The sequence below is a fragment of the Trachypithecus francoisi genome, unplaced genomic scaffold, assembly GCF_009764315.1.
Source record: "Trachypithecus francoisi isolate TF-2019V2 unplaced genomic scaffold, Tfra_2.0 Lachesis_group2, whole genome shotgun sequence".
NCBI classification, from domain to species: Eukaryota; Metazoa; Chordata; class Mammalia; order Primates; family Cercopithecidae; genus Trachypithecus; species Trachypithecus francoisi.
Genome location: NW_022681465.1, coordinates 70,282,913 through 70,310,853, shown reverse-complemented (window position 1 = coordinate 70,310,853; position 27,941 = coordinate 70,282,913). Strand labels below are relative to the sequence as shown.

The 27,941-nt window shown below is 38.7% G+C and overlaps 1 protein-coding gene and 1 pseudogene across 3 annotated transcripts in view; both read left to right on the top strand.

Moving 5' to 3' along the window:
• Window positions 1-3: 3 nt before the first annotated feature.
• The window catches only part of LMBRD2 (LMBR1 domain containing 2), a 62,608-nt gene continuing 34,670 nt past the window's right edge, over window positions 4-27,941 (top strand). Inside the window, exons 1-6 of one of the 2 annotated variants that reach the window (XM_033179359.1) lie at window positions 4-421; window positions 16,772-17,002; window positions 17,581-17,678; window positions 18,988-19,083; window positions 23,137-23,304; window positions 24,066-24,276. In XM_033179359.1, the coding sequence (XP_033035250.1) occupies window positions 16,829-17,002; window positions 17,581-17,678; window positions 18,988-19,083; window positions 23,137-23,304; window positions 24,066-24,276 (747 nt within the window). In that variant the 5' untranslated portion in view covers window positions 4-421; window positions 16,772-16,828. The remainder of the gene's footprint in view (window positions 422-16,771; window positions 17,003-17,580; window positions 17,679-18,987; window positions 19,084-23,136; window positions 23,305-24,065; window positions 24,277-27,941) is intronic. The other variant, XM_033179360.1, reaches the window with a different exon arrangement.
• On the top strand, window positions 13,131-13,995 carry LOC117066048 (annotated as a pseudogene). Its single transcript, XR_004430135.1, has one exon. The product of XR_004430135.1 is annotated as a mortality factor 4-like protein 2 (transcript).

The window sequence follows — 27,941 nt, the reverse complement described above, 5'->3', positions numbered from 1 at the left end:
GCCTTCCAGATACCCACAACCCCCCGCGGGAGCGGGACTGGTCGGCCCATGGGGTAGGCGGGGAGGCGGAAGCGGGCGGCGCTACGGCTGGCTGGGAAATGTCAGCAGCTGGACTGTGGACGGATTTTCCTTTCCCGGGAGCCGGCAGGCCTTCTGGTGATCGCCAGCGCTGTCGTCTCTGAGCGTGGATCCCAGAACCTGAACAGCTGTGACGGCCGCCGTTTCCCAGTCCCATCCAGACGCTGTCTGGCGAGATCGGACAGTGAGCCTAAGGCGGAACGCGTGAGGCACTTTTCAGTGTGGGGTCCAGGGCCGAGCGCAGGCGGAAAGAGAGGGGACCCGGCAGACCCCAAGTGGCCGCCGCCGCGGGGCCCACGTCCCTAGCTGCTGAGTGGGGACGGTAACCCAGCCCGCCGGCCAGGTGAGAGGCTGCGGGCGTCGCACCTGTTTGTCCTTTTGCCAGGAAGCTTCTTCCTCCGTTGAGGAGAAGGCGGCCCTTAGAATTGGGTCTGTGGACAGGATCCTTCCTTTATCTGTAAAATACGCACAACATCTAAACACGACTTGGAACGAAAGACAGTGGTTTAATTTTAGGGTAGCCGGAGACCCCAGCGGGTCCTGTGTGGTGGGAAGGCTGCGCATGCCCTTGCAGCCTTGACAGGGGAATAAATGAAAGAACTGTATTTTGCAACGGGCTTTACCCGTGCAACGCAGGGGGCCTCCAGCAAAGCCATTTGGTTGCTTGCTGTCGCTCAACTGGCTACGTGTGTTTGCGTCGCCGCCTAAAAGCAAGCTGCTTTAAGCCTATCTCTGCTGAAAAGAGTTTGGGGGCGGTTGGAGTAGAGAGCGTGACATATTCCAGGTACAATGAGCATGCGAAATCCATTGGGCAAACTATACTACAACTGTGACCCCGGGAAAACAGTGGAAGAGGGAAGGGGGATGAATTCTAAGCCTCATAAAAATGAAGATTTATAAAGTTCATAAGGAAGCATAACAGCTTCATCTCATATTAGAATATTCAGTGATGCTGTATGACACGCCCTCTGGTTTCCTTGAAAAAATGATTTGCCCTCTGGTTTCCTTGAAAAAATGATTTGCTCTATAGTGAAATTAAACTTCCCTTGCCCAGGTATATGCTTGTTCCTTAGCTTGGTCCTTAGCTTGAAAAGTAACTGCCTCTTGAGGAAGGAATTAATGACCTTTTAGCTTGTTCTTGAAAGGTGAGATTGGTGTAAAGAAGGGATCTGTTCACAACTTGGTTTTGACTGGAACTAGGTGCAGAATACTAGGCTGAGCTGTTCATTAAACTAATGTTGTATGGAAAACATTTTAAAATGCAATATCCTGATGTTTTACAAAAAGTGACCTTTATGTTACTTTGGCTAGGGAGAAAGCATTTGCCTTCCTTTGAAGCTACATCCTTGCCCTTAAGATTGCAACTCGTAGGAGAAAATATTTTTGACACAAAAAATTATAGTTTCCTTCAGGAAAAGGAACAAAACAGAGAGAGCCTGTAAGCTAATGGAGGAGAAAGAATAAACAAAAATATTTAAGATGCCATAATGAGAATAAACAGTTTTGAGATGTAAAATAATTGGGAGAGCCCACTTCAGACATAGGTCTCATAGATAGGAATCGATGAGATGATTCTAAATTTAAAGATGAGAAATATCTTTGTTCAGTCTTGGTTTTACTAGGAGTTACCTGGGGAACTAGAATACTTGCAACATCTGAATTAGTGAACACAAGATCCTCTCTAGGACTTCAGGGAGAGCCTGTCAGTTTTGAAAATCAGTTTAATAGTTTGCCCCGGTAACAGAAATACTTCATCTTCCTAATATGGGAATAATTTTTTTTTTTGCATTCCTTCTAATCATGACTATTGCCTTAACATAATAAATGCAAGTTTAAATTGGTACATTAGATTCTTTTTAACATAAGGAATTGTATCCATTGAAGACGAGTGTAGTAGGTACATAGAGGTTGCTATCTGGTCATAAAGAACTGCATTGTGATTGCTACTGATGTATCTTGTTTTTTCTGATTGATGTTATTTTTATTTTTATTTTTATTTTTTGAGACGAAGTTTCACTCTTGTTGCCCAGGCTAGGGTGCAATGGCGCAACCTTGGCTCACCGCAACCTCCGCCTCCCGGGTTCAAGCAATTCTCCTGTCTCAGCCTTCCTGAGTAGCTGGAATTACAGACATGCGCCACCATGCCCGGCTCATTTTGTATTTTTAGTGGAGAGGGGGTTTCTCCATCTTGGTCAGGCTGGTCTCGAACTCCCGACCTCAGATGATCCACCCACCTCAGCCTCCCAAAGTGCTGGGATTACAGGCGTGAGCCACTGTGCCCAGCCATTTCTTACATCTCTTTAAAAGGAAGAAGGCCCACCCTTCTTTGTTTATCCATCCTGCTGTCTAGATGATGATAGGATTCCTGAATTTCCAGCATCTATCCTGGAACATAAGGATTAAAGCCACCTGCTAAGGATGTGGACTAGAGAGAAGGGGCCTGGGCCTCTGATAATCTGATAACTTGCCGTAACCACCTATCTCAAGACTTCTTTTACATGAGAAATAAATTCTGTATTGTGTAAGTCTCAGGTATATTGGACTTTTCTGTTATGTGTAGCCAAACTAATCATGAATAATTATTTCCAGAACTAATATTCTCTGTAGTGGTGGCAGCTACCTGTTTACATAGCCCTTATCACCCCCTTTTTTTTTTTTTTTTAATTGCCTGTTTCTTCCCACTAGACCTTTTAAGGTCAGGGACTTTGCTTGGATTTTTGTATCCCCAGCCCCTTGAACAGAGCTCACCAAATAGTAGGGGTTCAGTAAATATTTGCTAAATGAATGAATGATGCTTGGAACTAAGTAGATCTTTAATTCATTGCAATTTGATGCTCTAAGATAGGCAGATAGGGGCAAGAACAAACGGATTCAAATTTACTCTATGTTTTCCACTTTTCCCATGTAGAGTACAGTCATATATTACCCTTAAATCAAGTAATGGTAATATAATCTGTAAGGTAAAAAGTTTGTGTTAAATTCTGTATTAAACATGACTTAGCATTCTGTCTTGATATATCTAAAACAAACGGGAGAATGTTCTAATTTGTTCCCTGTGAAGACTGAACAAAATAAATCATTAATTAGCAATTTAAATTGCATTAAGAAACTGTGTCTAGATTAGAGAAGAGACATGTAATTATGATCCAGGCTCAGTAGTGAAGATGCCTCTCTTTGAGTCCCAGCTTTACCATTCACCAGCTCTGTTAACTTGGACAAGTTACTTAACCTCTCTGTGCTGTTTTTTCTGTTAAGCAAGGAAACGAACAGCCCTTTCTTACTAGGTTGTGAGGTCTAATTTGATAAAGCATGATAGGTACTACTGTTAATACAATGCTTAAAATTTCGTGAACACATGCTAAATGTTAGCTATTCATTGTTTTAAATTATTTTATTATTAGGAAGGACTTTACAGATTATTCTCTATCAAAATGTCTTACAATTTCTATATATGAAATCTTTAAGAATTCAGTAAAATTTTAGTTCTTTTTTCTTATATGCTTACATGATTACTACCTCTTCTCTTCATGCCTTGCAAAAGGTAAAGCAGTTGGTATGTATGCCACTGTCCTCAGGGGCTTGTCACATTTTGGCATTCAGGTTACCTGGTTGGTTCACCAACTCAGCTCTTAGGTACCCTTAAAAAATATTATGACGGTTTTTTTTTTTTTTTTTTTTCGAGTGGGAGTAATAGTCTCTTGCAGTAGTCTGTGTCCAAAACTGAACTATCTCATACCTGAAATCTTTAAATATGTGAATAACGATTATGTTTGGAAGATTTAAATTTTGATCATTGGTAGAAATTTGTTGACTTAATCTTCACTTCTAATTCCGATTCTTTTGATTTTTCATAATTAGGATTTTGAGTTGTCTCCTAGTTTTTATTATTTTGCACATATCTGAGTAAAAATACAGATATGTGAAGTTAGATAAAATTTCCAGTTGGAACCTAATGATTCATCAGACTCAGATATTTAAGTTAACAGTATTTGAGTGCGATGCATCATTAGGTTCCAGTCAGAAATTTTTCATTCAGTTTCAGAATCTCTGGTTTTGACAAAATTGTTTTCAGTGTTTTGTTTGTGTTCTGATCACTTGGTACCCATTCTCTCTCTCTCTCTCAAAACATTTGGAATTCTTCAAACTACATAATTAGCTTAACCTCTAAAGTTCCATTAAAAGGTATTTGGCCCGAAAAACTATTATCAGCCATAAAGTACTCAGGAAACAGTACTTCAAGTCATTAACATGCTAATTGTGAAACCATTATAAAGGCATTTGAAAGTAATATTTAATAATATTTTGACGATTGGGAAAAGATTGAATTGGATTTTAAATGTTTAAGACTTTCAGAACTGGTGTTTTGAAGGGTACGATATGCCCACACATCAGGCACTAAAATCTGGTAGTTTTAATGAATTGGCATTTTGATTTCGAGTATAATCAAGTTTTGCTACTGTGGTGCTTAATCATGTGGAACTACATTTTTATTTGCCTCCCCATTTTAGTATCATCATCATCATTATCATTATCATCCTCTTTCTTCTCCTTCTTCCCTAAACCTTGCAACTCATCACTTGAATCTTTAACAAGGTTAAAGATACGGACTTTAAAACTATTACTTTCTCAAGTTAGGAAAACCCCAATTTTTATCTCCAATTTCATGGGATTACTGGTCCTAACCTGTGTCATAAGAAGGCAATATAGTTCAGCCTCAACAGAAAGAGATGGTATGGTAAACAGAATAATAAACCCCTAAGAATGTCTATGCTCTAATCTCTGGAACCAGTAAAAATGATGAAATTATTCAGACAGGCCCAGTGTAATCAGATGAGCCCTGAAAAACAGATTTCAAGCATGAGGAGAATTTGACAAGCCATTGCTGCTTCTAAAATATTCAGGACCATGGACACACACACACACACACACACACACACGCAGAGAGAGAAGTGTGTGAGGAGATAGATATGTTAATTTGACAATGGTGATTATTTCACTGTGTATGTACAATATATCAAAACATCACTGTTGTATATTTTAAATATATACAATTTTAAAAGATATGCAGAGCCACATGCAAAGACTGGGGAGAGGCCTCTAGAGCTAAGGTTAAGTGCCAGCTGTCAGCTTGCAGGGGAACAAGGATCTCAGTCCTATAACCATAAATAACTGAGTTTTGGCTTGGCTAGGTGGATCATGCCTGTAATCTCAGTGCTTTGGGAGACCAAAATGAGAGGATCACTTGAGGCCAGGCATTTGAGTCCAGCCTGGGCAACATAGCAAGACCCTGTCTCTACAAAAAAAAAAATTTTTTTTAATTAGCCAGGCATGGTGGTGTGCACCTATAGTCCTACCTATCTGGAAGCTGAGGTGGGATGATCAGTTGAGCCCAGGAGCTCAAGGTTATGTTGAGCCATGATCGTGCCACTGCCCTCCAGCCTGGGCGACAGTGTGAGACCCTGCCAGTAGCCTGCCTGACTGAGATTGCAAACTTGCTAACACCTTGATTTTAAACTTGTGTGCCCCTAAGCAGAGAACTAAGTTGAACTATGCTGTGTTTGAACTTATGACCTATAGAAGCTATAAGATATTAATAAATGGATGTTGTTTAAAGTCACGAAGTTTGTAGTACTTTGTTACAACAGTGATAGGATACTAACACGAAGGTATGTAACCAAATCATTTATTACTAGAATAAAGGACCCATAATTCTATTTATTTCTCTACAACCCTTTAAAGTGCTGACTCTGAATCAGACTGAAAAATTGAGTACCATAGTAAAAACATTAATAGCTAGTGTCAGTTTTAAAACTGATTTTGTTGTTTGCTTATTATGCCCATAATCTTACCACCTGAAGACTGTTGATGTTTTAATATATTTCATTGTTACCTTACTCTTTTTTATGTTTACATAAAAATATGTGCCAAATTTTCAATTGCTGTTAGGGTAATTTTCTGATGTTATTAAATAGTCTTAACAAACATAATTTCTTTTTTTTTTTTAATCATACCTTAAGTTCTAGGGTACATGTGCACAACGTGCAGGTTTGTTACATATGTATACTTGTGCCATGTTGGTGTGCTGCACCCATCAACTCGCCAGCACCCATCAACTCGTCATTTACATCACGTATAACTCCCAATGCCATCACTCCCCCCTCCCCCCTCCCCACAGTAGGCCCCGTGTGTGATGTTCCCCTTCCCGTGTCCAAGTGATCTCATTGTTCAGTTCCCACCTATGAGTGAGAACATGCAGTGTTTGGTTTTCTGTTCTTGCGATAGTTTGCTGAGAGTGATGGTTTCCAGCTGCATCCATGTCCCTACAAAGGACACGAACTCATCCTTTTTTATGGATGCATAGTATTCCATGCTGTATATGTGCCACATTTTCTTAATCCAGTCTGTCACTGATGGACATTTGGGTTGATTCCAAGTCTTAGCTATTGTGAATAGTGCCACAGTAAACATACGTGAGCATTTGTCTTTATAGCAGCATGATTTATAATCCTGTGGGTATATACCCAGTAATGGGATGGCTGGGTCATATGGTATTTGTAGTTCTAGATCCTTGAGGAATCGCCATACCGTTTTCCACAATGGTTGGACTACTTTATAATCCCACCAACAGTGTAAAAGTGTTCCTATTTCTCCACATCCTCTCCAGAACCTGTTATTCCCTGACTTTTTAATGATTGCCATTCTAACTGGTGTGAGATGGTATCTCATTGTTGTTTTGATTTGCATTTCTCTGATGGCCAGTGATGACGAGCATTTTTTCATCAGTCTGTTGGCTGTGTGAATGTCTTCTTTTGAGAAATGTCTGTTCATACCCTTTGCCCACTTTTTGATGGGGTTGTTTGTTTTTTTCTTGTAAATTTGTTTGAGTTCTTTGTAGGTTCTGGATATTAGCCCTTTGTCAGATGAGTAGATTGCAAAAATTTTCTCCCATTCTGTAGGTTGCCTGTTCACTCTGATGGTAGTTTCTTTTGCTGTGCAGAAGCTCTTTAATTTAATTAGATCCCATTTGTCAATTTTGGCTTTTGTTGCCATTGCTTTTGGTGTTTTAGACATGAAGTCCTTGCCCATGCCTATGTCCTGAATGGTACTACCTAGGTTTTCTTCTAGGGTTTTTATGGTATTTGGTCTAACATTTAAGTCCCTAATCCATCTTGAATTAATTTTTTTATGAGGGGTAAGGAAAGGATCCAGTTTCAGCTTTCTACTTATGGCTAGCCAATTTTCCCAGCACCATTTATTAAATAGGGAATCCTTTCCCCATTTCTTGTTTTTGTCAGGTTTGTCAAAGATCAGATGGCTGTAGATGTGTGGTATTATTTCTGAGGGCTCTGTTCTGTTCCAGTGGTCTATATCTCTGTTTTGGTACCAGTATCATGCTGTTTTGGTTACTGTAGCCTTGTAGTATAGTTTGAAGTCAGGTAGTGTGATGTTTCCAGCTTTGGTCTTTTGACTTAGGATTGTCTTGGCAATGCAGGCTCTCTTTTGGTTCCATATGAACTTTAAAGCAGTTTTTTCCAATTCTGTGAAGAAAGTCATTGGTAGCTTGATGGGAATGGCATTGAATCTATAAATTACCTTGGGTGGTATGGCCATTTTCACGATATTGATTCTTCCTATCCATGAGCATGGTATGTTCTTCCATTTGTTTGTGTCCTCTTTTATTTCACTGAGCAGTGGTTTGTAGTTCTCCTTGAAAAGGTCCTTTACATCCCCTCTAAGTTGCATTACTAGGTATTTTATTCTCTTTGAAGCTATTGTGAATGGGAGTTCATTCATGATTTGGCTCTCTGTTTGTCTGTTATGAGTGTATAAGAATGCTTGTGATTTTTGCACATTAATTTTGTATCCTGAGACTTTGCTGAAGTTGCTTATCAGCTTAAGGAGATTTTGGGCTGAGACAGTGGGGTTTTCTAAATATACAATCATGTCATCTGCAAACAGGGACAATTTGACTTCCTCTTTTCCTAACCGAATACCCTTGATTTCTTTCTCTTGCCTGATTGCCCTAGCCAGAACTTCCAAGACTATGTTGAATAGGAGTGGTGAGAGAGGGCATCCCTGTCTTGTGCCAGTTTTCAAAGGGAATGCTTCCACTTTTTGCCCATTCAGTATGATATTGGCTGTGGATTTGTCATAAATAGCTCTTATTATTTTGAGATACATTCCATCAATACCGAATTTATTGAGCGTTTTTAGCATGAAGGGCTGTTGAATTTTGTCTAAGGCCTTTTCTGCATCTTTTGAGATAATCATGTGGTTTTTGTCTTTGGTTCTGTTTATACGCTGGATTATGTTTATTGATTTGCATATGTTGAACCAGCCTTGCATCCCAGGGATGAAGCCCACTTGATCATGGTGGATAAGCTTTTTGATGTGCTGCTGGATTCAGATTGCCAGTATTTTATTGAGGATTTTTGCACCGATGTTCATCAGGGATATTGGTCTAAAATTCTTTTTTTGTTGTGTCTCTGTCAGGCTTTGGTATCAGGATGATGTTGGCCTCATAAAATGAGTTAGGGAGGATTCCCTCTTTTTCAATTGATTGGAATAGTTTCAGAAGGAATGGTACCAGCTCCTCCCTGTACTTCTGGTAGAATTCGGCTCTGAATCCGTCTGGTCTTGGACTTTTTTTGATTGGTAGGCTATTAATTATTGCCTCAATTTCAGAGCCTCCTATTGGTCTATTCAGGGATTCAACTTCTTCCTGCTTTAGTCTTGGGAGAGTGTAGGTATCCAGGAAATTAGCCATTTCTGATAGGTTTTCTAGTTGATTTGCGTAGAGGTGTTTATAGTATTCTCTCATGGTAGTTTGTATTTCTGTGAGATTGTGATATCCCCTTTATCGTTTTTTATTACGTCTATTTGATTCTTTTCCCTTTTCTTCTTTATTAATCTTGTTAGTGGTCTATCAATTTTGTTGATCTTTTCAAAAAAACCAGCTCCTGGATTCATTGATTTTTTGGAGGGTTTTTTGTGTCTCTATCTCCTTCAGTTCTGCTCTGATCTTAGTTATTTCTTGCCTTCTGCTAGCTTTTGAATGTGTTTGCTCTTCCTTCTCTAGTTCTTTTACTTGTGATGTTAGGGTGTGAATTTTAGATCTTTCCAGCTTTCTCTTGTGGGCATTTAGTGCTATAAATTTCTCTCTATACACCGTCCCAGAGATTCTGGTAAGTTGTATCTTTGTTCTCATTGGTTTCAAAGAACATCTTTATCTCTGCCTTCATTTCATTATGTACCCAGTAGTCATTCAGGAGCAGATTGTTCAGTTTCCATGTAGTTGAGTGGTTTTGATTGAGTTTCTTAGTCCTGAGTTCTAGTTTTTGCACTGTGGTCTGAGAGACAGTTTGTTATAATTTCTGTTCTTGTACATTTGCTGAGGAGTGCTTTACTTACAATTATGTGGTCAATTTTGGAATAAGTGTGATTTGCTGCTGAGAAGAATGTATATTCTGTTGATTTGGGGCAGAGAGTTTTGTAGATGTCTATTAGGTCTGCTTGGTGCAGAGGTGAGTTCAGTTCCTGGATATCCTTGTTAACTTTCTGTCTTGTTGATCTGTCTAATATTGACAGTGGGGTGTTAAAGTCTCCCATTATTATTGTATGGGAGTCTAAGTCTCTTGGTGGGTCTCTAAGGACTTGCTTTATGAATCTGGGTGCTCCTGTATTGGGTGCATATATATTTAGGATAGTCAGCTCTTCCTGTTGAATTGATCCCTTTACCATTATGTAATGGCCTTCTTTGTCTCTTTTGATCTTTGTTCGTTTAAACTCTGTTTTATCAGAGACTAGGATTGCAACCGCTGATTTTTTTTGTTCTCCATTTGCTTGGTAGATCTTCCTCCATCCCTTTATTTTGAGCCTATGCACGTCTCTGCATATGAGATGGGTCTCCTGAATACAGCAAACTGATGGGTCTTGGCTCTTTATCCAATTTGCCAGTCTGTGTCTTTTAATTGGACCATTTAGTCCATTTACATTTAAGATTAATATTGTTATGTGTGAACTTGATCCTGTCATTGTGATATCAGCTGGTTATTTTGCTCATTAAATGATGCAGTTTCTTCCTAGCATCGATGGTCTTTACATTTTGGCACGTTTTTGCAATGGGTGGTACTGGTTGTTCCTTTTCATGTTTAACGTTTCCTTCAGGAGTTCTTGTAAGGCAGGCCTGGTGGTGACAAAATCTCAAAGCATTTGCTTGTGTGTAAAGGATTTTATGTCTCCTCCACTTATGAAACTTAGTTTGGCCGGATATGAAAATCTGGGTTGAAAATTCTTTTCTTTAAGAATGTTGAATATTGGCTCCCACTCTCTTCTGGCTTGTAGAGTGTCTGCCGAGATATCTGCTGTTAGTCTGATGGGCTTCCCTTTGTGGGTAACCCGACCTTTCTCTCTGGCTGCCCTTAACATTTTTTCCTTTATTTCAACTTCAGTGAATCTGACAATTATGTGTCTTGGAGTTGCTCTTCTCCAGGAGTATCTTTGTGGCGTTCTCTGTATTTCCTGAATTTGAATGTTGACCTGCCTTACTAGGTTGGGGAAGTTCTCCTGGATGATATCCTGAAGAGTGTTTTCCAACTTGGTTCCATTTTTCTCTCACTTTCAGGCACACCAATCAGACGTAGATTTGGTTTTTTCACATAATCCCATATTTCTTGGAGGCTTTTTTCATTTCTTTTTCCTCTTTTTTCTCTAGACTTCTCTTCTCGCTTCTTTTCATTCATTTGATCTTCAATCATTGATACTCTTTCTTCCAGTTGATCAAGTCGGTTACTGAAGCTTGTGCATTTATCACGTAATTCTCGTGTCATGGTTTTCATCTCTATCAGTTCGTGTATGGCCTTCTCTGCATTGATTATTCTAGTTATCCATTCTTCCATTCTTTTTTCAAGATTTTTAGTTTCTTTGCGCTGGGTACGTAGTTCTTTCTTTAGCTCTGAGAAGTTTGATCGACTGAAGCTTTCTCCTCTCAACTCGTCAAAGTCATTCTCTGTCCAGCTCTGATCTATTGCTGGTGATGAGCTGCGTTCCTTTGGAGGGTGAGATGCCTTCTGATTTTTTGGATTTCCAGCTTTTCTGCCCTGCTTTTTCCCCATCTTTGTGGTTTTATCTGCCTTTGGTCTTTGATGATCGTGATGTACTGATGGGGTTTTGGTGTGGGTGTCCTTTCTGTTTGTTAGTTTTCCTTCTAACAGTCAGGACCCTCAGCTTCAGGTCTGTTGGAGTTTGCTTGAGGTCCACTCCAGACCCTGTTTGCCTGGGTATCAGTAGTGGAGGCTGCAGAAGATAGAATATTGCTGACCAGCGAGTGTTGTTGTCTGATTCTTGCTCTGGAAACTTCGTCTCAGAGGTGTGCCCAGCCCTGTGAGGTGTGAGGTGTCAGTCTGCACCTGGTGGGGGATGTCTCCCAGTTAGGTTACTCAAGGGTCAGGGACCCACTTTTGCATGCAGTCTGTCCGTTCTCAGAACTCAACCTCCGTGCTGGGAGACCCGCTGCTCTCTTCAAAGCTATCAGACAAGGTCATTTACATCTGCAGAGGTTTCTGCTGCTTTTTGTTTAGCTATGCCCTGTCCCCAGAGGTGGAGTCTACAGAGGCAGGCAGGCCTCCTTGAGCTGCGGTGGGCTCCACCCAGTCCGAGCTTCCCTGTGGCTTTGTTTACCTACTTAAGCCTCAGCAATGGCAGGCGCCCCTTCCCCAGCCTCGCTGCCACCTTGCAGTTAGATCTCAGACTGCTGTGCTAGCAATGAGGGAGGCTCCGTGGGCATGGGACCCTCCGGGCCAGGTGTGGGATATAATCTCCTGGTGTGCTGTTTGCTAAGACCCTTGGGTGCTGTATTAGGGTGGGAGTTACCTGATATTCCAGGTGTTGTTTGTCTCAGTTTCCCTTGGCTAGGAAAAGGGATTCCCTTCCCTCTTGCACCTCCCAGGTGGGGTGATGCCTCGCCCTGCTTCATCTCTTGCTGGTCGGGCTGCACCAGCTGACCAGCACCGATTGTCCGGCACTCCCCAGTGAGATGAACCTGGTACCTCAGTTGAAAATGCAGAAATCACCAGTCTTCTGTGTCGCTGGCACTGGGAGCTGGAGGTTGGAGCTGTTCCTATTCGGCCATCTTGCTCCGGGACCTGACAAACATCATTTCTTATACTGCAATGAGATCTCCTCATTTGGCTCTGCCATACTTTATTTAGCCTTTCTTTGGTAATCTCTAATGTTTAGTCTTTTTTCCTATGATTGCCATATTCCTTGCACTGGATAATTTCAGGTGTAGTTCAAGTCATAAAAGGATTTTCAGTTAATTATGTTATATTTAAACTCACATCGAATGGGTTTTTTAAAAGAAAAAAAACCCTAGATCTCAAAGATGGTTTTGTCATCAGCACATTCTGTGTTGAGCTTTCAGCCAACTACTTAATCTATGCTTAGCTTAAAAATAAGATTTGGCTGGGTGCTGTGGCGCATCCCTGTAATTGCAGCACTTTGGGAGCTGAGATAGGCAGATCACTTGAGCTCAGGAGTTCAAGACCAACCTGGGCAACAAGGCAAAATCTTGTCTATTTTTTAAAAAATAAGATTTGACATTGTTGTGGTATAAGTTGTTTCCTAGGATATGAAATTTGAAAATTTGAGTAGTATTTGGTAATGTTCAGTGTTTTAAGCCTTTTGAGTTGTAATAAATATTTGTTAAATCAGTTTACCATTACAAGAGTTTTACATTGCCTTTAAAGTAGGCAGTAATAGAAAAATAGTGTATGTACTAAACTACACACTATTTTTTATTCTTTCAACAAATATTTCTTGATATTACTATATGCCAGATACTACATCAGACAACTGGAATATAGTATGGAATAAAATAGTCAAGTCTCTGCTCTCATAGAGTATCTGGGATAAGGGGAGAGGTTTGGAGAGATAATAAATATAAAGAATGTGCATTATATCAGATGGATAAATGCATTGAAGGAAAATATAGCAGGATAAGAGGGTAGAGTGATGAAAGAAGTTCAATTTTAGATATTTAAGAAAAATGAGACCATGGCGGTTGGAGGAACGGCATTGATCACGCGTCGGCTGCTGAGAAGATCTGGATTCTCATGTCATGTCATCATCAGAAAAGCTAACTTTGCTGTATAGTGAGGATCAGGAGATCTGATCCTGATTGCAGAACCTTTCCTGATTACAGAATCTTGGGTTGTATCTCCCACTTCACCCTTCTAGACCATCCCAGAAGATCTGTAAGATTTCATATGGGAAATCACTAGGAGTTCTTGGAAGGGAAAGAAGGAAGATTGTTGGTTGGAATAAAAACAAGGTTGAATGAATTCCAGAAAGCAGGATTCTCAACCTCATGGACAGCAATCTGCAGAAGAAGAGAACTTCAGAAAACCAACTAGAAGCAACATGCAGAGAAGTAAGATGAGAGGGATCTCCTCAGGAAAGAAGACCGCTGGTCCACAGCAGAAAAAATCTTGAACCAGCTCTCCCAGGAAGATGAGGGGGTCACTCTGTAGAGAACCCCCTTCAGGATCCATGAGGAAGACCAGAAAGAACAAACAGAAGACTCCTGGAAACAGAGATGATGGCAGTACCAGCAAAGCACCTCAGCCCCTTCGGAAGAAAAGGGACCACTGTTGAAAGTGAAGAGGCTTTAAGAATAGAATGGAGGTTAAAGTGAAGATTCCTGAAGAATTAAAACCATGGCTTGTTGAGCACTGGGACTTAGTAACCAGACAGAAGCAGCTGTTTCAACTCCCTGCTAAGAAAAATGTAGATGCAATTCTGGAGGAGTACGCAAATTGCAAGAAGTCACAGGGAAATGTTGATAATAAGGAATATGCAGTTAATGAAGTTGTGGCAGGAGTAAAAGAATATTTTTTTTTTTTTTTTTTTTTTTTTTGAGACGATGTCTTGCTCTGTTGCCCAGGCCGGAGTGCAGTGGTGCGATCTCGGCTCACTGCAGGCTCCGCCTACCGGGTTCATGCCATTGTCCTGCCTCAGCCTCCTGAGTAGCTGGGACTACAGGCGCCCACCACCACGCCCGGCTAATTTTTTTGTATTTTTAGTAGAGACGGAGTTTCACGTGTTAGCCAGGATGGTCTCCATCTCCTGACCTCATGATCCACCCTCCTCGGACTCCCAAAGTGCTGGGATTACAGGCGTGAGCCACTGTGCCCAACCCAGGAATAAAAGAATATTCCAATGTGATGTTGGGCACTCAGCTGCTCTACAAATTTGAGAGGCCCCAATATCCTGAAATCCTCTTGGCTCACCCAGATGCTCCAATGTCTCAGGTTTATGGAGCACCACACCTACTGAGATTATTTGTAAGAATTGGAGCAATGTTGGCCTATACGCCCCTTGATGAGAAAAGCCTTGCATTATTGTTGGGCTATTTGCATGATTTCCTAAAATATCTGGCAAAGAATTCTGCATCTCTCTTTACTGCCAGTGATTACAAAGTGGCTTCTGCTGAGTACCACCGCAAAGCCCTGTGAGCGTCTACAGACAGCTCACCATTTTTGTCCTGTATCTGTAAACACTTTTTGTTCTTAGTCTTTTTCTTGTAAAATTGATGTTCTTTAAAATCGTTAATATATAACAGCGCTTATGTTTCAGTTTTTTTTCTGTTCTGTTTTAAACAAAATAAAAAGAGCGTAAGCTCCTTTTCTCGTTTCAAAGTTGCTACCAATGTATGCAGTAATTAGAACAAAGAAGAAACAGTAGAACATTTTATTGCCTAGTTGACAACATTGCTTGAATGCTGGTGGTTCCTATCCCTTTGACACTACACAATTTTCTAATATGTGTTAATGCTATGTGACAAAACGCCCTGATTCCTAGTGCCAAAGGTTCAACTTAATGTATGTACCTGGAAACCCATGCATTTGTGCTCTTTTTTTTTTATGGTGCTTGAAGTAAAACAGCCCATCCTCTGCAAGTCCATCTATGTTGTTCTTAAGCATTCTATCTTTGCTCAAATTGTTGAAGGATGGTGATTGGTTTCATGGTTTTTGTATTTGAGTCTAATGCACGTTTTAACATGATAGAGGCAATGCATTATTGTGTAGCCACGGTTTTCTGGAAAAGTTGATATTTTAGAAATTGTATTTCAGATCTTAAATAAAATTTATTTCTAAATTTCAAAAAAAAAGAAAAATGAAAATATTGATAGTTGAAATGGAATCTGTTTACCAATATAAAGAAATAGTGAAGAAAATTGTTTGTTAAATGTGATTTTTGTGATATTTCATGTAGGAGTATTTTGTATATAAATTTAAATTTAACCCTTTAAAGTACTCAAACTTTCTTTTCTATTATTCTAAATAGTTTTAGTTAAAGATGTTTGTTGATTTGAAGTATTTTATTGGTTCTCCCTTGTTTTGTTATTTATTTATTTATTTATTTTTGAGACAGAGTTTTGCTCTTGTTGCCCAGGCTTGAGTGCAATGGCAGGATATCGGCTCACTGCAACCTCCGCCTTCCAGGTTCAAGCGATTCTCCTGCCTCAGCCTCCCAAGTAGCTGGGATTACATACAGGTAGCCGTTACCATGCCTGGATAATTTTTGTATTTTTAGTAAAGACGGGATTTCACCATGTTGGCCCAGGCTAGTCTCGAACTCCTGACCTCAGGTGATCCACCTGCCTTGGCCTCCCAAAGTGCTGGGATTACAGGTGTGAGCCACTGCCCCTTATTTTATTTTGTTGGGTTGCATCGCAATGTTGATTCTCTATGTTAGGATATTAATCAATTCCTTGTAATATTGTAGTATGTAGATAAACAAAAGTCTAACATTGATTTTACAAAGGTGAAAAGTTCATATTGCCTTTGATTAGTAAATTTTTTTAAGTATAGAGAGATCAAATTTTTAAATTTTAAAATAGAGACTTTAAATCTCTATACTCTTTTTTGAGTAGAGAGATATCAGGTAAACTATTCGCTGATGACTGTATCATAAAATTAAGAATATTTTCACATGTATGACTTTATTCAATAGTCTGATAAATTTTCTGCATATAAAATAGTAGCAAAATTAAAAATGAGAATTTATTAAAGTAAGTTTAAAGCTTTATGTAGATAAATGGGAAGTGATAAATACATTTTGTGAAGCAGTAAGAATTTCATGAAAGTTGAGTTGTTAGGCAAAATTAACACAAAAGAAAAATACTGTTTCAAAAAACAAAAGATTACTTTTAAATGATCATTCCATTTTTCTCTTTCCTCTCTTTTAGAAAATCTTAAATTGTAGAGGATAAATAATCTTAGAAAAATGTATTTTACTAAGTATCTAATATCTTAGGATTTAGTCAACAGCTTATTTGCATAAACTGTTCTGTTAGGACTTATTAAGAAACTATAAATGACACTATATTAAAACTGTTGACATCTAAAATAAGAACTTCTTAATTTGTAATATTGTAATAACTAGTATAATTTTTGTTAAGTTTTTGAAAATACAAGGTATGTGAAATTTTTTAAGTGTGCTTTAAAAAATAAAATATAAGTACTTGAGGATAGGAATTACCCTTTTAATCTTATTCATAGTCCAATGTGAAGCATGTCATTTCTCCAAAGAGTTTATTAATGTATTAATGTACTAATAAATATTCAAATGAAATTTCCAAATGTCATTTCCCATGTTAATGATGCATTTTAACCTTCTTTTCACTTTATAGATATGGTCCAGACCTGTACATGAATAACTTTGGTTAGTGAGAGTGAAATATTCAATAATGAGTGGTGCAGCTTTGGGACTTGAGATTGTTTTTGTCTTTTTTCTGGCATTATTTCTACTTCATCGATATGGAGACTTTAAGAAACAGCATAGACTTGTAATTATTGGAACACTGCTTGCTTGGTATCTCTGCTTTCTTATTGTCTTCATACTGCCTCTGGATGTTAGTACGGTAAGGAGTGAACTTTATTTTCACAATTTAAAAGACAAATTTTAATCATACAGCATGTTGGAAATAATGTTATTTCTTAAGACAGCTAAGTTATGTCAGTTTGTACTTATATTTTGAATTAAAAGATTGTATGGTCATTTGATCATTAAAAAGCATAGCCAAGGGCTGGGCACCATGGCTCACGCCTGTAATCCCAGCACTTTGGGAGGCCGAGGCGTGCGGATCACCAGGTCGGGAGATCGAGACCATCCTGGCTAACATGGTGAAACCCTGTCTCTACTAAAAATACAAAAAAATTAGCCGGGCGTGGTAGCAGATGCCTGTAGTTCCAGTTACTCAGGAGGCTGAGGCATGAGAATGTTGTGAACCCGGGAGGTAGAGCTTGCAGTGAGCTGAGATCGTGCCACTGCACTCCAGCCTGGGTGACAGAGCAAGACTCGATCTCAAAAAAAAAGAAAAAGAAAAGCATAGCCAGGAAGGTAAGTTTAGATAGATAGATTTATAAAAATCTGATGTCCTCTAAGTACTTGGTGTAACCTTTTGATTCTCATTTTTAAACCATACGTTCATTGCTTTAGACAATATACAACCGGTGCAAGCATGCTGCTGCAAATTCAAGCCCTCCTGAGAATAGCAACATTACAGGATTGTATGCAACTGCTAACCCTGTTCCAAGGTATTTCCTTTTTTTAAAAAATATATAAATATTGTAGGGGACACATTGTTTAAAAATGAAAGTTTTTACCATCCAGATTTTATATTGATGTAAGTTATCCTCATTCTCTATTAATTCCCTCCACCTCTATTCTTTCCTAGTAGACTTTTCATTACATCATATTCTAATTAAATCTAATTTTTAATATGTATTGGTCCACAAAGCCCTTCAGTAGATGGTAGTAAGAAACTTGAATAAGTCCTGATTTTTCAGTCCTGGTTCTTCTTTACCAAGTATGTAATTTCTAAAACCTGTTTTTCCTCTCAGCCTATCTCAGATTTAAAAAAGTAGGATGTGTTTTCACTTTTGCCTAATTTACAAGGTTATAATAAAGTACAAGTATTTCTGTACTTATGGTATTCCTTTCATATTGCACATCCTTCAAAAGCATTATAGATTTACATAAAAAAATGAATAAAGTTCAAATTGTCCAAAGATTATATTGAATTCATATCGAATTTTTAAGTAAAAAGCTTATATATGTTGACAATAGACTTTACGAATGCTTTCAGTAGTATTTGCATGCTTCTTTATGCGTATTTTTTTAAAAATCTAACTTGAGAAAAGGTAAATTTAAAATGCAGGTGTTACTTGCATTTGAAGCACTATTAAAAAAAACTTGGATAAAGATCAGCAGTAGCTACAGATTGTTGCAAGTTCTTGGGATATCTTTCTAGCTTAGGAATATGGCTACATGGCAGAATTTATGATCAGAGACTCATGTCTTCAGAAATTTAAACAGAATTATGTATAGATGCTAGCATGCATCTCCATAGAAGCTATGTTATAGTGAGTGATTTAATTAGCATTCCAATTTTCAGGAATTAATTACCTAATGTTTTCCCCTCCCAATCCCTATAACCTGAAAAAAAAAAAAAAAAAAAAAAACGCAACCTATGAATGGGTTGTGTATTTTAAAGGTAATCATTAGAAATTTTATTTCATAATACATTTGCTTTTAATGATTGTTGCACTTTTAGTCTATTAGTTGAACATTAAGTTTTCTTTTTACCCAATGACTAAAAATACACTGAAAGTTGAAAACTTAAATGACATTTTCAGAAAAAACTATTTTGTTGCTTTTGTGTGTTTTTTTCGTTTGGCAGTGAACATTGAATTTTAAAATTTCTGTGAAATTTTATGGGCTATTGATTATTAGAGTCAATAATTTAAAATCTGAATGTAAATTAACTTGACCACATGCAAATTAACTGTATAATTCATTTAAATAATTATTTATGATTAATTGGCTTTAACTTTTATTCAATAGCCAGCATCCTTGTTTCAAGCCATGGAGTTACATTCCTGATGGAATCATGCCAATTTTCTGGAGGGTAGTGTATTGGACGTCACAATTTTTAACATGGTAAGTTACAGTAAAGGATAACATTTTTCAATCAATATAGTTTGGAATTTATTTATGTGTCATTTTTTTCCTTAAATCTCTATCCTCTCCCTTTCTGCTCTCTCAAGTGTGTCCCATCTTACAGAAAAAAGAAAAAGAAAAAAAACACACAAATAGAAAATAGAAAACAGAAACACAGTTTTTGTTGTTACTGTTTCCTTTCAGTTATTGCCTTCTCTTTTGCCCTTCAGTCCAATTGTTCTTCCAGCCACATTATTACATGAAACTGCCCTTGCTAAGGTCATATACTCTGGTTTTCTTTCTGTCTACTTTCCCCAACCTTCTGATTTCCTTTTTGAGTGCCATTTCTGTTGTCCATTTTCTAAATGTTGATCTTCCCTAGAGTCCTATCTTGGTCATCTTGTCAGACTTCCCTGCATAGCTGTAATTATAGCCATGGTTTCATTGACCAATAATGCATTCTGAATCTTTCTACCCATTATTTTTATCTTTCTGCTCTGCTCCAAACTCATACTTATCCACTTGCCTGCTAAGCATCTCTTAGATCTGCAAACAACTGCACTCTAAAACTGGAGGTACTGAACATTGCAAGAGAAAAATTACATAGCAGAGTAGTGCTCTTGTAAAATCATGTCTATTAAATTCATCTGGGCTCTCAACATTACTAGACTTTCCTTCTTTGTATTTTTAGTTTGCTTTCTTTCCATTTTCTACAAGAAATATTTCCACTCACTTCAAACTTCTGTCCTCTTTATGGCTTTCTCTCTTGTACTCCCTAACAACAACAAAATCATCTTTACTCTTAGCCTCCTGGCAGATGACTACTTTCCATCCAACAGTTAAAACAGGAGTCATCAGATGGCAGTTCTTTCAGCTTCTCACCAACAAATCTACATACCTATCCATCTTTTTTTATTTCCCCTCCAAAGATAGAAGAGTCATGCTTGTTAAAGCCAATCCTGTCACAGGATCCTTAGGGGTGTTGTTTTGCCAGCTGGAAACCTCTATGGCCAGTAGCACCTTTGCCCGAATTTTACTCAGGCCCACTGAGCTTATTCCACTCACTCAGCCTGGCAGGTTGCACTCAGCTCATGCTACTGGCTCTGATCTCATGCCTCCCAAGGGCGAGCCAGGCATGGAGTGGTGAGGGGTGTGTGAGTGAGTTGAGTGAGTGAGCGTGGGATCCAGCCACTGAGCACAGCCAGACATGCTGACTGCTGTGGCAGGGTGGGCAGCTCCATGCACCGGCACAGGTGTCGGCTCTGTGCAAGCTTGTGGCTGGGTCAAATACACTGCAAGCAGCTTCTGCTGTGGGCACCTGCATATGGATGAGGGGGATGTAGTGGTACCCAGAAACGTGGAGATGCCAGAAACCTCAGAGCTCCAAAGAGGGTGTCACAGACCTGGCTTGGGGAGCCCCCAGATCTGGGCTTCTGAAAGAGCCACAGTTCTTCTCTTCTCATCACCTGCAACATGGCAAGTGGCAGCATCATGTTTCAGCCCTGTTTATGTTTCAGCTCCTTCAGTTCTGCCATTCAGCAGGTCCTGAGTTCTTGTCCTACGTCCAGGAAGAATGAGATATGCAGAAAACTGGAGGGTGAGCAAGGTGAAGAGGTACTTTATTGAGTAATAGTACAACTCTCAGGAGACCCAAAGTAGATAGCTCCTTTCTGTAGGCAGGTCATCCTGACAAGTACAGCTCTCAGTGGAAAGGAGCCCCGGAGTGGGTAGCTCCTATCTGTAGGCAGGTTATCTCAATCGTCTGTGCAGCCCCCAGCAGAGAGGAGACCTGGAGTAGATAGCTCCTATCTGTAGTCAGGTTGTCCTGTCATCTGCCTGAGTCTGGCTGAGTCTGGGGTTTTTATGGGCTTCAGAGAGGAGGAAGTGTACACTGATTGGGCCATGGTTGGGCCTGGAAAAAGCATCCTAAGTTCTCACTCTGGTCCACAGGACTGGTGGCCTGGCCCCCAGGCTTCAGGCTGTCCCTGGCTTGAAGGTGGTGCTTCACCAGTGACCTGCCCACTTCTGCCCAGGAGCCTGTCTGCCCCCTGCCACCATCAATCTTGTCATTTATGGCACCCAGGCTGTTCATGCCAAATGGTGCCTGCAGGCCCATGCTGAGCTGCCCTCAGCCCCACTCTCCACCTCCCTCCTGTGCTTATTGATGTCCAAAGTCCAGAGTGAACTGAGGCAACAGGGCTCTGGTGTGTCAGCACTGCCCTGAGCATGTGTGCACACCCAGCTAGGTTGCAACAGTGCCTGGATTCAGTCACAACTTTTCTCCAAAATCAGAGCAGTTGTCAGGAGCAGGGAGAGGCCAGGCAGCAGGAGCAGGGACTTCCAAACCTGTAGTGGTATGGGGGCTTTCTGGGTCCCCAAGAGTGCAGGGATGCCTGGGTCCACAGCCACAGTTGGGCAGCTGCACCTGTGCCCAAGAAGGCAGGGCTCCTGCCCCACCGACTCAGAAGAGGGTGGGGCTCCCACCTCCTGCTAGCTCCATGGAGTGCACAGCCCCCGCCAGTCCTCCCCCACTGCGGCCACCATCTTTGCAGGGGGCCACTGCAGACAGGCTGCTGCTGCCATCACTTCTTCCTAAAATATGGATCCATCCCCTTTAGCTCTTGTTACTTACTTGTAGCTTTCAATTTCAACAAGGCATGCACATTTCTCTCATCTTTAGAAACGAAAACAGAAACAAAAATGAAAGTCTGTCAGTTCAGATTCCTTTCCAGCTTCTGCCTTGTTGATCTGATCACAACTAAATTTTTTTAGAAACTTTTTAAAACTGAAGCATAAATTCATACCAAAAAATGCATAGATTGTGTTTAGTTTGACTTTTTTCAAAGTGAATACACCCATACACCAGCACTCAGATGATGTTATAGGACATTAACAATGCCCTCAGAAGCCTCGCTCATGCTTCCCTGTGTAGTCGTCCTGCACTCCCCAGAGGTAACCATGATTCTGACTTCCATCACCATAGATTAGTTTTTGCCTATTTATGAACTTTATAAGCATAGAATTATACACTGTGAACTTTTTCACATCTCTCTTTGCTCACATATTTGGGAAATTCATCTACACTGTGCTGTATGTATCAGTATTCTGTTATTTTCCATTTCTGTAAAATACCCCATTGTATGTATATGCCATAGTTTATCCTACCCAGCCAAACTTCTTAAATGAATTCTCTATATTTGATATCTCCACTTGCTCATTGTTTACTTATTTCTCAACCATAGTACTCTGCTTTCTATTCTCACTCCTCCACTCATACATACAAGTTTTTAATTTACTTCACCTCTTGGTGGCATTTGATTCTCTCTCTCCACTTTAACTTTCCTCTGCTAGTTCCTAATCCATATGCTCCTTGGTTTTCTTCCTTGCCCCACTACTGTTCTGTCTCAGTCTCTTTTGCTGGTCCATCCTCCTCCTGTTTTCTACGTCTCTCTTAAAAATTGATATGAGATCTGTCTCAGTTCTTTCCTTCACATTCTCCATACTCATGCTTCCAGTTGAGTTTCTACTGATGTTATTTCAGTGCCGTTGATACAGTGATGACTCCAGAAGCTATCCATATTTTTAGTCCTCTCTCTTGAACCCTGAAGCTGGGTTTGTGTGCAGCTTCTCTTGGATGTCTCCTAGGTACTACTTCAAAGTCAGTATGCTGTCAACTGACCTTCTCCCTTTTTGCTTCTTACCACCATCACCACCCTTCCCCCTCCCAACTAGTTCCAATTTTGTTTCTCTTTTATCCTTTCTCCATGCTGAAGCCTTAGAAAACTAAAATTTAATCAAAAATGTTTTCTTTGAATGCAGTCCAGACTCTTTATAAAAACTTTAAAGACCCATTTGCTTTCCCTAAAATTTTATGTTACAAAAATACTCAGTCATCTATTATAGCATATTAAGTATTCATGATTACTTATAAACATATTTATTAGTGAGAAGAACTATTCATTAAAATTGCGATTCACATATTTCTGGCATTTTGAAATTATATAGACATATCAGTTGTTTGGGTTTTTAATCATATTTTTTCTATCCATGTAGGATTCTCTTACCTTTTATGCAGTCATATGCAAGATCAGGAGGGTTTTCCATCACTGGAAAGATCAAAACTGCACTAATTGAGAATGCAATCTACTATGGCACCTATTTGCTGATTTTTGGAGCATTTTTAATTTATGTAGCTGTAAACCCACATTTACATTTAGAATGGTAAGAAAAGTAGTCTTCTTAACATTGCTTTAATGTATGTTTGCATTTTTAAAAATTCATTTTTAACTTCATATGTGCCGGTAAAAAGACATTTCATTGAGAAATATATTGTTACTTATTTTATGGATTTCCCTAAAAGAATATATGAATAATCCATACTACTAAGAAAGAAAATATGGAATGACATCTTTAAATATAGATTTTAGGCAAAAGATTAATGATTAGTCTAATGGCTGTATATTAAAAGTAATAACCCTTATGATTTTTAGATAGAATTTCAAAATTTTTATATGACAAAGTAACTGGTTTTATTTTTCATTGGAACTTGTGATTTTTTTTTGTTTTGATTATAATTTGAGGGCATATTTGTTCTTAATGTTATCTTGGATTTAGATATTTCAACAAAATTGAAATCTGTTTTATACTTATGATTTCTAACATATGTGAAGGTCTATATCTGAAAATTTAGAAATAGATCAGCAGTGCTAGGTCTCACTATTGTATTCCTGAGATTTGCTAGGTCAGCAACACAAGTTAATTTGAAACATTTTCAGACTTCTTTTGTTTAATATAGAAAAAGAAATCACCTAATGCAAAATGTTTCCTCTAGGAAAATATATACATACTATTGCCATGAATTAATTCTAGATGCTAATTTTAACACAATAGAAACAGTGTCTCCTGTGTTAAAGTTTATTTATGCAGTCACATTTTATCTTTCCATTAAAATGTACATATTATCTGTTATTTCCCTTTCTTAGGAACCAGCTTCAGACAATTGGGATAGCTGCTGCAAATACATGGGGTCTGTTTCTTCTTGTGTTGTTGTTGGGTTATGGCTTGGTGGAAATTCCTCGATCCTACTGGAATGGAGCAAAAAGGGGTTATCTACTTATGAAAACGTATTTTAAGGCAGCCAAACTGATGACAGAGAAAGCAGATGCAGAAGAGAATTTAGAAGATGCCATGGAGGTAAGCAAGTTTGAACCTTATAAGCAATGGTCACTAAGGCATGTGTATCCCCTTTTAGTCACTTTTGGTTTGTTGTTGTTAGTGCATTGATGGGCTTCAGATTGCAAAACTGGTGTTGTGCAATCCTTCAGGATGTCTCATCCAGGATGACTTTTTAGCAGTTCAGCCTCATGATGTGTCTTGTCCATCTTCTGTCTGACAGGGATTCATGGAAAATATATTCAATATTGCAGGGCTATGCCTATTATTTTGAGGTAACTTTTAGTAGTACGCTCTTTTATTTTCAAAAGTCTCCCAGATTAAATGATAAATTGTATGGTTACCCTAACATAGTAGAAGTGAGAATAATGACCAGAGGACACTTATTTCTGAAAGGTTAACCTAAGGTAATACCACCAATTCTGGAAACCTCTTTCAAGAACAATTTGCATGGGAGTTTGTACTGATAAGTTTTGTTTCCTATCTGTAATCTTAATAAGACACTTCATTTTACTTGATGACTTAACCCAGTTTCACAAAGTTATTGAAAGTATACCTTTCAATACTGTACATAAAAATATATAACAAATTATAAAATTGTTATGTGTTAAATAAAAATTTTGTTATGGATTTAAAGAGATTATTGTAGTCACCTCACAGTTTTGCTCCCCAGGGAAAATATGCTACTCAGCTGATGATACTCTCCAAATTCAAACTCCTTTTGAAGGCTTTTCAGTCATGTTAAAATAAACTCCAAAATGTGGTAATACAGCCTACAGAAAAATAATTTGGCCTATGTTTAGCTCTCCAGCTGTATCCCAAACCTCTGTCTTCTCACACTGGTCATCTTTGGTTTCTCAAACTTGCTAATGGTGATGAAATAATAAACAATTCTATAGACTTAATATTTACCTAACACTCAACTTTGGTTCCTCAAACTTAGCAATGGTGGTAATTATAGTAAACAATTATATAGACTTACTGTTTGCCTAAGAGGGACTTTCTAAGCATTATACATATATTTAATTCTCATGACTTTATGATAGAGATTTTTGTAAATCCCCATTCTATAAATGAAGAATGTGAGGCACAGAGAGATTAAGTAACTTTCTCATGTCTACATGGCTAGGAAGTGATAAGAACCAGGCAGTCTTGCCTCTAACAGGGACTGATAAACTTTTTCTGTAAAGGGCCAGATAGTAAATATTTTAGGCTTTGTGTGCGATATCGTTTCTATTGCAACTACTCTGTCCTCGTAGGATGAAAGCAACCATAGCCAGTAAATAAATGAATGAGTGTGGATGTGTTCCAGTATGAGAACAAGTAGTGGAATGAATTGATCTTGCTTGATGACCCTATGCTTAATCATTACACACATTGTCTTTCTTTTCTATCTTTGAGCATGCTATTCCCAAACTATTATAATGCGCTTTTCAGCACTCTCTTCAGCTAATTCCTATTTCATTTTCAGGTCTTAACATAAATGAGAATTCTTCAGGGAAGCTTTATTAGCTTCCTAGGACTGCTGTAACAAAACTACCACAAATTGGGTGGCTTAAACAATAGAAAATATTGGCTCACAGTTGTGGAGACTAACGTTCAAGATTGAGGCATCTGCAGGGTTGGTTCCTTCTGAGGGCTCTAGGGAATATCTGTTCCATGTTTGTCTTCTAGCTTCTGTTGGTTTGCGATCTTTGGCATACCTTGACTTGGAGACCCCTGCCTTCATCTTTACATGGTGTTCTCCCTGTGTGCCTGTGTCCAAACTTCATTGTTTTGTAAGGACACCAGTCATATTAGATTAGAGTTCATCCCACTCCAGTATAACTTCATCTTAACTTAGCTAATTAAATCTGCAACAACCCTATTTCAAATAAGATCGCATGTTAAGATACTGGAGGTTAGGTCTCAGGGGACACAGTTCAACCTATAACATCTTCCCTGGTTGTCCAGACTCTTAAACACTCAGCAACCATTTTTTTTTTTTTTTTTTTTTTTTTTTTTTTGAGACGGAGTCTTGCTCTGTTGCCCAGGCTGGAGTGCAGTGGCCGGATCTCAGCTCACTGCAAGCTCCGCCTCCCGGGTTTACGCCATTCTCCTGCCTCAGCCTCCCGAGTAGCTGGGACTACAGGCGCCCGCCACCTCGCCCGGCTAGTGTTTTGTATTTATTTTTAGTAGAGACGGGGTTTCACCATGTTAGCCAGGATGGTCTCCATCTCCTGACCTCGTGATCCGCCCATCTCGGCCTCCCAAAGTGCTGGGATTACAGGCTTGAACCACAGCGCCCGGCCTCAGCAACCATTTTTTAAGTGAATGAATAAATGAACAAATGAATGTATACTGTGATTAGAAAATTTTATGTTGGCTTTGCAGCATTTATTCTCTACAGAATGTAAGAGCTACAGCAGAAAATATTGATTTAAATGTAGGAGTGAGTCTATAAATAGTATTATTTAAATTGAAATGATTAAATTTCCTGTTATATTCAACATTCCTATGATGAATGTTATTACATCTTTTGAAAGAAGGTAATTTATCTTTGATAAATTTTACATTTATATTTGAAATTTTGAATTTTTTAAAAAATTGAAATAGTTGAAAACTGATATTTCGATAAGATACTTACATTTGATAAAAGAAATTAATTTAAATTTAGATTTGTAGTGTTCCATCCAAAAGCTGGTATTAAATTCAGATGTTTCAGATTTGAGGAATTTGGGTTTCACTAATTTATTCAACATTCCTGCGAAATAAAATAAACCCAGGTATTATGTGAGTTACGGATTTTTCCCTAGAGGAAACTTTGCTGTCTGAATAAAATAGATTTTGTTGTTGTTATTTTTAAATAGGAGCCCTCTGCTTAGAAATAAGATGTGGAAAATTAAGGACCGGCATTGGTGACTTTTGTGCTATTTTAGTATAGTATTCTTAGGTTTTAAGCTGTGTAAGAAGTTTTAGATAAGAAACCACTCTTTAAAAATGAATGTTTTGAAAATAGCAGTAGGTACACATAGACAGCAAGATAACTCTGAACCTCTTTCCATCAAAAACAATGCATGATTTCTCAGGTATGAATTTCTTTTTTGTTTGTTTTTCTGGGGTTTTAAAACATTTTTGTACATACTCATCACCTCAAGCATTTATTTTTCTTTATGTTACAAACCGATTATTTTCATTTAGTTATTTTAAAATGTACAATTACATTATTGACTGTAGTCACCCTGTTCTATCAAACACTGGATATTATTCACTCTAGCTATATTTTTGTACCCATTAACCATTCCCACTTCCCACCCTCCCTTCTGCCCATAACCCCTCCCAGCCCCATAAATAAATGGGAACTTGTAAAGTTTGTCTTTCTGTGCCTGACTTCTTTCACTTAACATAATGACCTCTAGCTCCACCCATATTATTGCAAATGACTGGATCTCATTCCTATTTAATGGCTGAATAGTCCTCTGTTGTGTATATGTACCACATTTTCTTTATCCATTCATACGTTGATGGACACTTAGGTTGCTTCTAAATCTTGGCTATTGTGAGTACTGCTGCAATAAACATAGGAGTACAGACATTTCTTTGATGTAATGATTTCCTTGTTTTGGTTATATACCTAGCAGTGTAATTGCTGGAACACATAGTAGCTTTTTTTTTTTCTTTAATTTTTTTGAGGAGCCTGCAAACTG